Source organism: Nelusetta ayraudi, unplaced genomic scaffold (genome assembly GCF_046127955.1).
Source record: "Nelusetta ayraudi isolate G7.1 ecotype Tasmania unplaced genomic scaffold, CSIRO-AGI_Nayr_v1 ptg000135l, whole genome shotgun sequence".
Taxonomy (NCBI): domain Eukaryota; kingdom Metazoa; phylum Chordata; class Actinopteri; order Tetraodontiformes; family Monacanthidae; genus Nelusetta; species Nelusetta ayraudi.
This window is the reverse complement of record NW_027466185.1, coordinates 4104475-4117359: the sequence shown is the minus strand read 5'-3', so window position 1 is coordinate 4117359 and position 12885 is coordinate 4104475. Positions and strand designations below refer to the sequence as shown.

At 47.8% G+C, this 12885-nt stretch overlaps 1 protein-coding gene across 2 annotated transcripts; it reads right to left on the bottom strand.

Moving 5' to 3' along the window:
• Positions 1 to 93: 93 nt before the first annotated feature.
• LOC142905085 (dynamin-1-like protein) lies at positions 94 to 12842 on the bottom strand. Of its 2 annotated transcripts, XM_076051588.1 has the most exons (19): positions 12595 to 12842; positions 12003 to 12144; positions 11546 to 11592; positions 11389 to 11460; positions 10756 to 10842; positions 10293 to 10455; positions 10081 to 10201; positions 9001 to 9132; positions 8342 to 8548; positions 7014 to 7134; positions 6194 to 6349; positions 6010 to 6099; positions 5832 to 5924; positions 4544 to 4597; positions 4166 to 4249; positions 2382 to 2516; positions 2092 to 2201; positions 1354 to 1513; positions 94 to 944 (listed from the first exon to the last, which is right to left on the bottom strand). In XM_076051588.1, the coding sequence occupies exons 1-19, from the start codon at positions 12694 to 12696 to the stop codon at positions 888 to 890; spliced, it is 2133 nt and encodes a 710-aa protein (XP_075907703.1). In that variant the 5' UTR covers positions 12697 to 12842; the 3' UTR covers positions 94 to 887. The 2 variants fall into 2 exon arrangements, with proteins under 2 accessions (XP_075907703.1, XP_075907704.1); XM_076051589.1 differs by lacking the exon at positions 4166 to 4249.
• Positions 12843 to 12885: the final 43 nt, after the last annotated feature.

Sequence of the window (12885 nt, the reverse complement as noted above, 5' to 3'; positions counted from 1 at the left end):
TTTTAAGACTTTAACGAGCAATTAAGTTTTCCATGTTGGCCTTTTGCCCCTTCACAGCTACGCTTCTCAAACTGACAAAAAGACACATTGGAGTGGCAATAAAATAAATCTTGTTTATGCATTTGGGGGAACCACACACACACACAACTACAGTGCATTGTACATTGAATATGTATTCAGGCGTAGGCAGCATATGTAAACAAAAATTAAAAGATCTACTGCAGCCGCACGCGACTGCGCAGATGGTGTCGTTCACCCGTGTGGAAAGACACTTCAAATAAATAATGAGGTTCATGGTAATACAGTGCGAGGATGGCAGAGCTTCTATCAACCACAGTGTGCAGACAACAGTGCAAAAAAAAAATTCCACAGTAGTAGGAGGAGTTACATCTCAGCCACAATGTATTCTTCCTTTACAAGCGCTCTGATCCCTGCTGCGACTGACTGTGTAGCTGCCTGCACGGCTACGGCTGAATCCTTCACTCCCGCCACAGTGCATCAAAAAAGACAACCCTCTCTGATCGACAGCCTACCCGAGTCACAAGTCCTAAATATCATACCTACTGTGTGCACGTGGAGCGTTTCAGCGTGCTCCATTTTTTCCTCAACTAACAACTTTGATCAGAATGTGAGCCTTCCGAGTTGGATTTTTTTTTATTTTAATTATTCTTTTTTTTTTTTTTTTTTAATTTTCACTTATGCGCAACGCCTTCCAGCAGAGGTCGCCAAAAACAAGTGCGTTCTTGTTGAACTCGATATGAAGAGATGACAGTGCAGGGGGAGCGTCAGCCCTCCTGGGGCATGATGGGTGGATGGACAGAGGAGGTTCGGCTTCCCCCCCCTCGGACTGGATTTTTCTTTTTCTCTTCCGTCTTCTTCCTGGTTGTTCACCACAGGTGCGTCTCCCTGATCTCGGCGATCACCTGGCTGGCTTTCTGCAGTGCCTGCAGAGAGAAGGGGTGTCAGATTACCTTCGGGCACTAGGAGGCGCCGGTACCTGCAGCATACAGTGTGTTTTGTCTGATTTTGCATGGAACAGCTCCGTCTCGTGCCAAGCTACGACAGGTGTTTGTGAGTTTTGGACCAATTAAAGTATTTTTGATTTATTTTTGTCTGCGAAACAACAGTCTGGCAAACTATGTTCCTCTCTGTTGAGATTTTGCATGGAACGGCTCCGTCTTGTCCGAAAGTATAATAGTAGAAGTATGGTTTTGGTGCATTTCAGACTAATTGAAGTATTTTGTGGAATTTTTTTGTCCTTGGGAAAAAGTGTCATTTTTTCCCGGACACGTTGAGGTTTTGCACGGCACAACGGCGTCTGGTGCTCAGCCACCGATAGGAGGGCAACGTTACCTGCAGCATGTCGGCCGCCTCCTTGCGGCGCTGGGCCATGTCCTCCGACTCGGTCAGCAGGTCGTTGAGGAGGCCCGACTTGTAGAGCTGGCCGACCAGCTCGCTCTGGAGGCTGTCCTTGACGTGGTTGACCAGGAAGTGCATCACCGCCTTGGGTACGCTGAGGTCGAGGACGCGGGGGAAAGAACCGTGTAAAATGATAGATTTAGGATCTTTTTATATTGGTAAAAGCTTAACATACTGGCCACATACACATTCAGAAAAGTGTATACTCACAGAACACTAAAAGTTAGAACAGTCTTCATATATATTAGAATATACATAGAGCAACAAGGGTCTTGCTCCCAGTTAGCTGCCATCTTGCGCCGCCATTTCTTAAGCAGGCCGCCTACTGAAGGAAGTGGGCTTCCTTTACTAGGCGGCGGCCTTAACAATTTTACAAACTGGACATTTAAAGTGCAAACCCGAGATTTTGTTTATCCCAACTGAGCTCCAAAAGGTCCTTTATTTCGACAAAGAGGTCTGGTCACACAATAAGGGCAGCGGCAACAGTGATTGTGGCCATAATAACAATAATAATAATAAACAAGCAAACAAAGTAACTCAGGACAGAATTTCAGTCCTTTTATCAGTCAGGGAGCATCTTCCACTGCTGATTCATCAACACCGGCTGCGCTGGAGTGCACTGACGGAGCCTCAATGTAAATCTGAATCTTCTTTTCAAAGAAGTTCGCTCACCTGTCCTGGATGTTCTTGCGGACGATGAGGAAGTAGGACTTAATGAGCCGCTCGATGACCTCGCAGTCGCGCTGCTCACGAGACGACAGCTTCCTGGCCACCGGCACAGGCTGGGGGGGGCGAGGAGGGGGGGAGGGAGGGAGGGAGGGAGGGCGGGAGAAAAGGAGAAGATTACTATTATATATATAAAATAATATAATATATATTATTTTTCAGCGGCTAAAATAAACTGATGGTCGCACTCTGTGTGTGTGTGTGTGTGTGTGTGTGTGTGTGTCTGATGTGCCCACCACATCCAGCAGGTTGACGGCTCCTTTCAGGGGGCTCCCGGGTCCGGATCCCAGCCCGTCGCCCTCCCCCTTCTTCAGCATCCCCCGCCAGGTCCCCGTGCCCTCTTGCTCGCCTTGGGGTCCGGCCGCGGGGGCCTGAGGGGCGAAGGGAGAGAAGAGGAAGATTCATTTCCTTTCCATGAATGTCATTCTCCTTCTTCTGCGCACTATTGTTGCTGGAATGATGCAAATTTCCCCGATGTGGGATTAATAAAGGCTTCTGTTCTATTCTGATCGTCATCACTGGAGAGGCCGCCTCCTCGCCTGTGGCTGCGGCTCCCACAGAGACGTCAGCTGGGCTCTGAAGCAGTAAAAGATGAGGACAAATGAAAAAGGACGTCTTCGGTCTGTTAACTTCCGCTCCGGGAAAAGGAAAGCGGAAGAAGACGGCAGCAGGATGTAAAGGATGCGCGACGCTTTGCACGGTGCATGCAGACGTGCTGACGTCAAGGCCCTGCCGAGTGACGTCCACGGAGGACCAAGCCATGGCAACATCACTAATGCTGGGAAGCAGGTGGGAGGACACGAGGGCAGGGGGAGGAGAGGGGCAGAACCCACACAGCTGTTAGTGCGACGCCACGCAGGAGGAGGAGGAGCCAAAACAAGAAGACGCCATTGGCAGGGGAAAAAAGACTGAGAGATTAGAGTGCATGCCAGCAGCACATGCCCAGCACATACGACCATCCATCCATCCATCCATCCCTCTATTACCGACCATCCATCCATCATCCATCCATCCATCACTATCCATCCACCCCTCTATTACCGACCATCCATCCATCCATCACCATCCATCCATCATCCATCCATTGACCCCTCTATTACCGACCATCCATCCATCCATCCATCATTCATCCATCCATCCCTCCATCCATCCATCCATCCATTACCGACCATCCATCCATCACCATCCATCCATCATCCATCCATTGACCCCTCTATTACCGACCATCCATCCATCCATCATTCATCCATCCATCCCTCCCTCCATCCATCCATCCATTACCGACCATCCATCCATCCATCCATCACTATCCATCCATCCATTACCGACCATCCATCCATACATCCATCTATCACTATCCATCCATCCATCACTATCCATCCATCCCTCCATTACCGACCATCCATCCATACATCCATCCATCACTATCCATCCATCCATCACTATCCATCCATCCCTCCATTACCGACATCCATCCATCCATCACTATCCATCCACCCCTCTATTCCCGACCATCCATCCATCTATCACTATCCATCCATCCCTGTATTACCGACCATCCATTCATCATCCATCCATCACTATCCATCCACCCCTCTATTCCCGACCATCCATCCATCTATCACTATCCATCCATCCCTGTATTACCGACCATCCATTCATCATCCATCCATCACTATCCATCCACCCCTCTATTACCGACCATCCATCCATCCATCACTATCCATCCATCCATCCATCCATCCACCCCTCTATTACCGACCATCCATCCATCATCCATCACTATGCATCCATCCCTCTATTACCGACCATCCATCCATCCATCACTATCCATCTCTCATTCATCCATCCATCCATCAATCATCCATCCATCCATCATCCATTCATCCACCCATCATCCCCTGATCATCCATCCATCCACCATCCATTGATCATCCACGCATCCATCATCTCCCACCCGTCCATCCACCCATCATCCACCCTGCGCCCTGCTCAGAGCCAGCCGAGGTGCCGCGCCCACCTTGGCACCGTCCACGTCTGCTCCAGACGCGAGATGATCGGCGGAGGAGACGGTCGTGGGACCACCGAGGCCTTTGCCAAGAGACTAGCGGGAGTGCGAGCGCAGGGAGGGAGAGACCAGAGAGAGAGAGAGGGAGCGAGAGAGCGTGGAAAGGGAGAAGAGAAGGTTGGCAGTGGAAAAGTCAGAGACGAGAGGCCAGTCAGGGTTAAGTTCCCCCCCGACAAACTGACCAACTGTCAGAGGAATCCTGGAATCCTGCTGCGCCACCAGTGACAACAAATAATAACAAAGAGCACCAGGCCGCCTCCAGACTGGGATTGAAAGTGCAGTTCTAGTGTCGGCTGGTGGTACAATGACGAGAGATATTTGCTTCTTTACCTTGTCCCTGGGCACCGCAGCAGGAAGCTCCCTCATCCGGTTTCTCCTTTGCTCCTGAGCGGGAAGACGAATGAAGGCAACAGTTTGGTAATAACAAAACTAAACAAGAAAATCATCAGACTGTGTGAGGTCAGGGGCCAAAACATATACAAAGATATATGAACATCTAAGATTATAAATCAAATAAAGCCAAAAATGACCATCTGGGAGTTTTAAAAGAGCACGAAAGAAATCAGGAAATTTTACAAAGCAGCCACGTTTGGCTGAAGAACCAATGGCATCACTGTGCAATCACTGAGAGATTATGTCATTGGTAGAGACAATTAGAGATTGTTGACCAAGAAGAGAGCTGATCAGGAAAAACAAACTCATTAGGCGAGAGTCAGTGAGAACGTTTTGTAGCCAGTTTATCAAAGTCTGTGCAAAACCGTCTCCCAAATGTGTTTTGCGTTATTTTTTATAACGCAAAACCGGACCTAAAATTGACCCTTAGGGGACCCCACATCTAAATTCACGCATTCTGGAGGAGCATGTATCCATACTTACAAAGAAACATCGATCTGTGAGATAAGAACAAAACCAGTTGAGAACAGTACCGGACAAGCCCACCAGGTTTCTGAGTCTATTTAATAAACACGCGGTGATCTGCTGTATCAAAAGCAGCGCTCAGATCCAGTAGCACCAAGACTGTCAGTTTCCGAGAGTGTGCGTTACACCTGAAATCATTGACGATCTTGAAAAGGGCCGTCTCAGTACTGTGGTTCATTCTAAAACCAGATTGATATTTCTCTAAGATATTGTTTAGATTTAAAAAATCATTTACTTGGTTAAAAAACAGTTTTTCTAAAATCTTTCTTAAAAACGGTAAGTTGGATACTGGTCGGTAGTTATTAAAAATGTTTGGATCCAAGTTGCTCCTCTTCAAATGGGGCCTCACCACCGCCGTTCTAAAGGCAGCAGGGAAAACGCCCGGCCGAAGAGAGCAATTGACAATATATAAAATCTGCTCCTCGAAAAACCCATAGATGACTTTAAGAGTGATGTGGGAATTGGGTCTAAAAGGCAGGTTGTGGGCTTCACTTGGGAGAAAACTCGACCAAGTGTCCTTGCGTCAACCAGAGCAAAACTATCCAGTGCTTCCTCAGGTAAAAGTGGTTGTCCAGATGTGTTAAAATTTTGATTTCGTTAGTTAAAAAAAAAATTGGACCTAATGACATCAATGTTACCTACGAAGCGGTAATGTGACTCAACAAAAAAATAAACACGCTGCCGTCGTCGAAGCCCTCACCTCGATGTTGTTGTTCAGGACCCCGCAGGCGTCTGCGAAGTCGGGGTGCTTGGTGTTGATGTAGGCCAGCTCTATGGCCACCAGGTTGTGCACCTGAGGCGCGAAAAAAAAGAAAATGACCAAAACTCTAGAAGCGCCGCTGACGATTCCACGAGGTCAGCGCTGCGGCGATGAGTACCATCTCGTTGGTGATGGGCAGCCTCTTCCTCAGCAGCGAGGTCACCACCTCCACGATGGCCTCGTGCAGCTTGGGGAACCTCTGCAGCTCCTGGCCAAGGACAAGAGATGAGCGTCATTAGCGCTGAAGGGGTCTTAGGGAGGAGCGAGAGCACCGAGCTTTGCAGGTTCCGAGGCTCCGCCACCTGCGTGCTGTAGTTGCTGCAGTGCTGGATGATCCTCTGCATCTCCTCGTGCACCAGCTCCACGCAGCGCAGGCTGGGCTCCTCCAGGCGCTTCACCTGCTTCTTCACCAGCAGCTCGAAGGAGATCTCGGGCACAAACAGGGACGGGCGCGGACCCTGGAACAGAGGGGGGCGGAGCAACCGTCAAACCCCAGGATGCGAGTGTCGAGTGTGCGCGTCTTTGGAGTGAAACGAAATGAAACTTGTCCGCGCCGTCAAAAGACAAAAGATGCTGCCGCTAGAAAACCCTGCTGTCCGTCTTTGCTAAGATGCACTAAATAAAGACGCTTTCCTCAGAGAGATTCCATCATCCATTAGGCTGCTTCTTCTGAGATTGGACTGCAGTTCCACGTGAAGCAGGCCGCAAAGACAGCTGGGAGCCGTCTGCAGAGAGGATCTACAGGAAGGAAGACGACTTGGGTGCGAATCAGCCATACTCAGTGGTATGAGCATCACTGACACGTGCTAGCAATCAAAAAAAAAGTTATGCATTGCTCAGGCCAAATCTCAAGCAGTGGATGAAATCCTAATCTACCACATAGGAGGTTGTTGGTTCAATTCTCCTTTGACCACAGTGGGTTTTCAAGACGGAAGGAAAGTGACCACAGACAGGAGTGCGACATGATAAACAGGTCATGGACTGTGAATCAAGAGGATGATGCAGCATGTAGCATTTTCACCACAATGCCATAGTTAAATAAATACTTAGGTTTGATAAGTAGAAGATTAATTATTGTATGTTAATGAGTTCAATTACACTACATCCCTCCCCCTCCCTTACCGTTGCGTTCCTGATGGCCGTCAGGATGTCGATGGTGCTCAGTCCCCCCAGCGGGTCCACAGACTCCAGCGTCCTGCCGAACGTCTCGTGGAAGATGTAACAAATCCTGGCTCCGCCGCACCTGCACACAAAAAACACAGCAGCAGAGGCGTGAATCCCCCAACTTACAAGATGGAGCCAATTAAATGATGCGACTGCAGTCCTTTACTATGGAGGACTGGAAGTGCCAAAATTAAGTAAATACATTGTGAAATGATGTATTATGTATGTATCATTAATTCATTAAATGTGTTATTAATTAATTAAAATAGCACTTCATTTTATGTTAAAAACATATATATGACTTTCATGATTAGTTTGCAGCACTTCATTAATTTATTCCCTCTGTCAAAGTTAGTAGGCGAATCTCTTCTTCGGTAAAAGGTGCATCATTTTTGGTTTGTTTTTGTAAATAAAGAGTAGTTGTAAAAAAAGAAAAGAAAATCTTCTTCTTCTTCTCAGTAGTGACTTTGATGTGCGAGTTTGACAGATAAAATGAAGTCATGATGTGAAGTCAGCACAGGACCATGATATAATTACTCATGAAATACTTACATATGTTTTCGCATTACATCCATATGATATCTAAATTAATTTATGAAACATTCAAAAACACATTTATTAATTAACGGAACATTTAAAGGGCACCTATGATGCTTTTCCACTTTTCTGAGCTTTAAAAACTGTTACAATGTTGAACTCTATCGTCAAACGATCTCGATATTGTTAAATAATGACGTTCATGCGTTTGGACGTGAGCCCTGCAAATTGTTGGGCATGGTTCTAAACGCTCTGTTCACAGAGATTTTTTCAACACTGAGCACGGAATGACGCCATTGTGTGCCGGATCTCCTGTCATGGCCAAGCTCCGGCACACTCTCGGACTGGTTCCGCCCTCCCCCGCTCTGCCCCGGAAGTGATGTCGCAATGCGCTGCTTCAAGAAAGTGTTTTTTCGGTGTCAGGGAAATTAAAAAATATTAAAAACAAACCGGCAAGGCTGGGGGTGGAGTGAAGTGAAACAGAGCGTTTTCGCAGGACGCAGTAAATACGAGTAAACGAGCCGCGAGATACGCAAATCTAAAAAGCTTTCAGCGCGGAAAATCGTGCGTTGCTGCTCTGAAGGGGCCAGATATCAAATACAAAAGCCCGAAAATCAGTATAATAGGTGAGCTTTAAGTCATCATTTTACGATGTACTTCTTCATTTGATTTTGCCACTTTTGGTCACCCGCCACCGTCGGACCAACAGCACCCCCGTGTGGCGGAGTCGAGGAAGGGGCGGCACTCACAGCTCTGCCGTCTCAATGTACTTGGCGGTGCCCTCGATGGTGTTGCAGTACTCCGTGGCGAACTTGGTAATGAGCTGCAGCAAGGTGGCGCTCTGGTCCTCCACGGGCTCGCCGTAGCTGCTGAGCAGGGACTGGTACTGTGCCGCCAGCACGTTGATGCGGGTCTTCAGCTCGGGGAGGCAGTCCCGGATGTGATGCATCAGCAGCCTGAGTAGGGGCGGAGGGACGCAAGATATATTTTACAAGCTTTTCAAAAACCTGTGCTAAAAATTAATGTTATTATTTCCTCTGCAAAAAAAATAGAAGTGGAACAACTTAGCAGTCTTTTAAATTCACCATTTGTAATTTTGAGCCAAATCACAGAACTAGAACTCAAAACAGATTTTAAATACTACTAATACTAAATACTACCTTTTTGTATGTTTTTGTGAAACAGTAGATGTGAAAATGAATGGATAACATTACCAACAACACTTTAGCATTAAAAATACAATTAAAGAGCTTCTACATGTAGTTTGGCAATTATCAATGCTGTCAATTCCAGGAAGCTGTGGCGCTATAATAAATGTATCAATCACCTTACTTACTTAGGACAGACCAAAAGAATAAAATGTGGGGAAAAGATGTTGCACTCTCTTTCTCAGCGGGTCAGCAGTCACCTGTTCAGAGTCCTGGCCAGGTACTTGGTCCCGTTCCTGTTGGCCAGAGACGGGTATTTCTTCTGTAGGAATGCGTGCTCGTCTCGAATGGCGTCGGCCACCGACTTCTTGTTGTTGATGTCCAGCTGGCTCCTGCAAATTCACACACACCAGAAAAATGAACAAAACAAATAAATGGTCTCACAATTCTTTTTATATTTTTCTATCTTGGATTCCAGTGCGAGCAGACAAACTTATCAAAAAACTCTACAGACCTCCAAAAAACAGCATATTTAGCCCTCTGTTTACAGCCTTCCGCAGAAATGCCTTATTTTTAGCATTCTCCTAAAACTGACCTTTTTGGACTGTTACTTTATTTTGAAGAGGGAAGATACACAGCAGAATGAGGTGCTCCAACACCGGGCTGGTGAGTACAGCCCGGGAGGGGCATAAGCGCTCTTTGTGACTTCACAGAGGGCTGATTTTCAGTCCTGCATAATTCTGGCATCCATAGTAAATTAAGTCATCTCCGGTCGCGATCATTTAACAACAACTGTACAACTCGATCAGTGGATGTGGGCTGCGTTAGCCCTCTGTTTGCAGCCTTCGGCAAGAAATGTTTGGGCTTCCTGCTGAAATCAACGCCGGGTCGGACGTTTGACAAGTTCGGGACAACGCGATTTCAGAGGGGGCGAAACAAACACAGGGTCGTGGAGGTCAGTCCAACCCCTCCCCCCTTTGTGACACCACAAAGGGACAGTTTCCAGAACAGCCTGCTTCACAGAGGCTTTCTATAAAGACTAGCTAGTTTTTTTCCTCAATTCTGGGGAGTTTGCTGACGACACAGAGAGACAACACACAGTTTGGGATTTTGGACAATTTGGGACCTTGAAGAAAAAACAAACGTTGACATGAAACGTGAGACCAACTCGACTGAGGAATCAATAGTCACGATTAAACTCGATGGTAACGGACTCACAATAGCCGTCGAGAGGCTGCTATTAATAATGTATGACAGTGCGATAAGGAGCGCGCTTGTGTTTGATCGATGGCTTCTGAACAACGGCTTCCACCCTCAGCATGAGAGGTGGTTTCCCAGACCTGTTGACCACCCCGATGAGGCCCAGCTTGACTGGGATGACTCGGCCCATCAGCACGTCCATGGCGTCGGTGCCGGCGTCCATCAGGTCCAGTTTGGTTACCACGGCCAGCGTCCTCCTGCCTGAAGCGTGCAAACACAGGTAAGGCTCCTTTGTGGACCAGCTAAAGATCTAAGATGAGAGGGAACAAAGAATTTGTTTTGAAAGTCTCACCATCGGGGTCGACCTCGCGGGCCACCTTGAGGGCCTCCGAGGTGGCCATGTCCGTGTTGGCCGCCGTGACCGCCAGGATGATGCAGTTGGGATTGGAGATGTGCTTCAGGATCAAGTCTCTGATCTGGACCTCGATGTCCTTGGGCTGGTCCCCGACGGGCACCTGGAGACAACGATAACAATCAAAAACAATACTAAAAATAATCAGAGGCTCAGTTCGTCCGCATCTGTCACTGACCAATGATGCAGGAGCTGCGACTCAAACTCATTGAGAACATTTTAAATCCCAGCAGGTTGTTATCAGACACACAAAAGCAGGTCATAATGATGGAAACAACCAAGAAAACAAAGGTTTGTGTTGGTTCTTGGCAGTTTTTTCCTTTTCCTTTGAGGCGTTTTTGAGCAAAACTTCACCCGCAGAGGCCACATTTCATCAAAGCCTCGTCGGCGACGCCGGCGCTACCTTGGTGATTCCCGGCAGATCCACCAGGGTGAGGTTGACGACGTGAGGGGAGAAGATCTTCAGGTGGATGGGCTCATCGCTGATGCCCTGCACACGGGGGCAAAGGGGAGATGCAGCACGGTGAGTTTGACAGCATGGCAGTCCATTCGCAGTGCTGAAATGTGCTCGATTAAATGCAAACTGCAGCGGCAGGTTCACAACGGCCGATGTCATGCTGTAATCTGTTGTTATTGTTTTTAACGCCAGTACCAGATTATTGTTCTCATTTCATTAAATCACACATAAATTAACTTCATGAGACAATGAGGGGGTGAATTCAATAACGAATAATCTGTCAATGCGATATATTAACTTTAATCTGACTCTTTAACACACATGAAATTAAAATGTCAAAGTAAATAAACTAATCAGTGTTTTATTTAGAAATTAGTCAATATTGTTTTGATCAATTGACCTGTCAGCTCTCAGTTTACTTGACGGGCGTGATGAATGAATCGGCAAACACGAAAAGACACCTTACACAATCATCATGCTTACAGATTCATAGCATCATTTCAACTCAACAAAAAAATAATGACGTCCGCCTCCTGATACTGTTAGAAAGCACCTGCGATTGACACGTCCGCACCTTACCTTGTTATTCCCTGATATTCTGTCCGTCTCCGCTTCAATTTCCTGCCGTATTTCATCAAAGTCTGTGTAGATCTGAGAGGAGAAGCGGGGCAGAAGAACAGGTTTAGGCCGAGCACACTCGCACGAAGAGACCTGTGTGCGTAGCAACGTCGCGCACCTTGTTTTTAGTGTGCAGGAACTTGCCCCACTCTTCTCCTTCTCTGCCTGTGAAGCACAATAGAGCAGATAAAGCAGAATTCCCCCACAGTGCTGACTAGCTCGTGTTAGAGCCGGCTACTGTGTGCAGGAGGTCTACTTCAGAAAACACGGCTACGAGAAGGGTTGTTTTGCAAGTGTGATTTTTGGGGAGGAAAGGAGGGCAAAGCTAAGAAGCTAATCCAGGTTAATATATACCGAGACACCTGCACACTGCACTGCTGTGAAGCACAGTGCTTTTTCACACCCTGGCATCTGCAAATGATTAGAGAAACAGTGACACCACTTTAAGATGTGAGCTTGTGCGCCGGACACGAGCTCAAGTCCGTGCAGGACTCTGACGTGAATGCAAAGAACTGAAAGAAAATCCAAACGCTGCCTCGTCATCGCCCGCGAACGGTGCACGGCTTGGTGCTTACCACCGTCATCGTTCTTCCTCGCATCTCCTGGATCCACATGGACCAGCTGGAGGATGAGAGGTCGCCGGGTAACGACGCCGGTGCCCCGGGGCAGGAGATCCCGGCCCACCAGGCTCTCCAGCACTGAGCTCTTGCCGCTGCTCTGGAAGCACAAATCACACACAGAGACACACAGCTGACTTCTGCAACACAACAACATTAATTGTGGTTTACCACATCCCGTGCAGCCAAGCCTCGATAAGGATCGCAGCTGCTGCCAATAAAGCTAATTGCTTCTCATTTACCAAACAGTGACCTGGTTTTAAGCTCGCAGGAGTATCTTGAAATAGCTCTGATAAAGGCTGTGTGGTTTCACCACGCAATGCAGGCTCTGCAGCAGTGGCGACTGTGATGAAGCAGCTGCCTCACGCAGACCTCTGGCTCTGTCAGTTAAGCACAATACCTAAACATGCGTTACCACCTCCAGCCCACCTCGATCCAGGACAAAACACCCTCATAATGCGCTGTCCTTTGACGCTCACGCGTTGCAAAGAGGAAGGTTATCTAGCTAGCATGAGAGCCGCTGTCACGAGAGGCGAACAGGGCGCCTTACCTGGGTCCCCACCACCGCTATCTGCGGCAGCTGTATGATATCGGCGCCCACTGTGTTGAACACGTCCTGGAGCTTGTTTATCACGGGGATGAGAGCCTCCATGTTCGCGCTGTTTTAGGGAATAAAACAAATGAACCTGCTATGTTCGTGATGGAGCCAAAGTCATTCAATGTCCCACCGAATCCACCATTGCGTCAACACCCTACGGACTGCATCGGGAGTTGTAGTCCTTTAGCTGATAGCCGCTCTGGCTTCGGAAGTGGAAAAAAACTACAGGGTCTTACAAGTATC

What these genes read in the sequence shown, in the direction of transcription:
- LOC142905085 (XM_076051588.1), bottom strand. Translation starts at nt 12,696, where the DNA reads ATGGAGGCTCTCATCCCCGTGATAAACAAGCTCCAGGACGTGTTCAAC. An exon ending in CCGCGAGGTCGACCCCGATG is followed by an intron (nt 10,202 to 10,292) that starts GTGAGACTTTCA and finishes TGCACGCTTCAG; the next exon opens with GCAGGAGGACGCTGGCCGTG. An exon ending in CAGACGTGGACGGTGCCAAG is followed by an intron (nt 2,517 to 4,165) that starts GTGGGCGCGGCA and finishes TTCGCCCCTCAG; the next exon opens with GCCCCCGCGGCCGGACCCCA.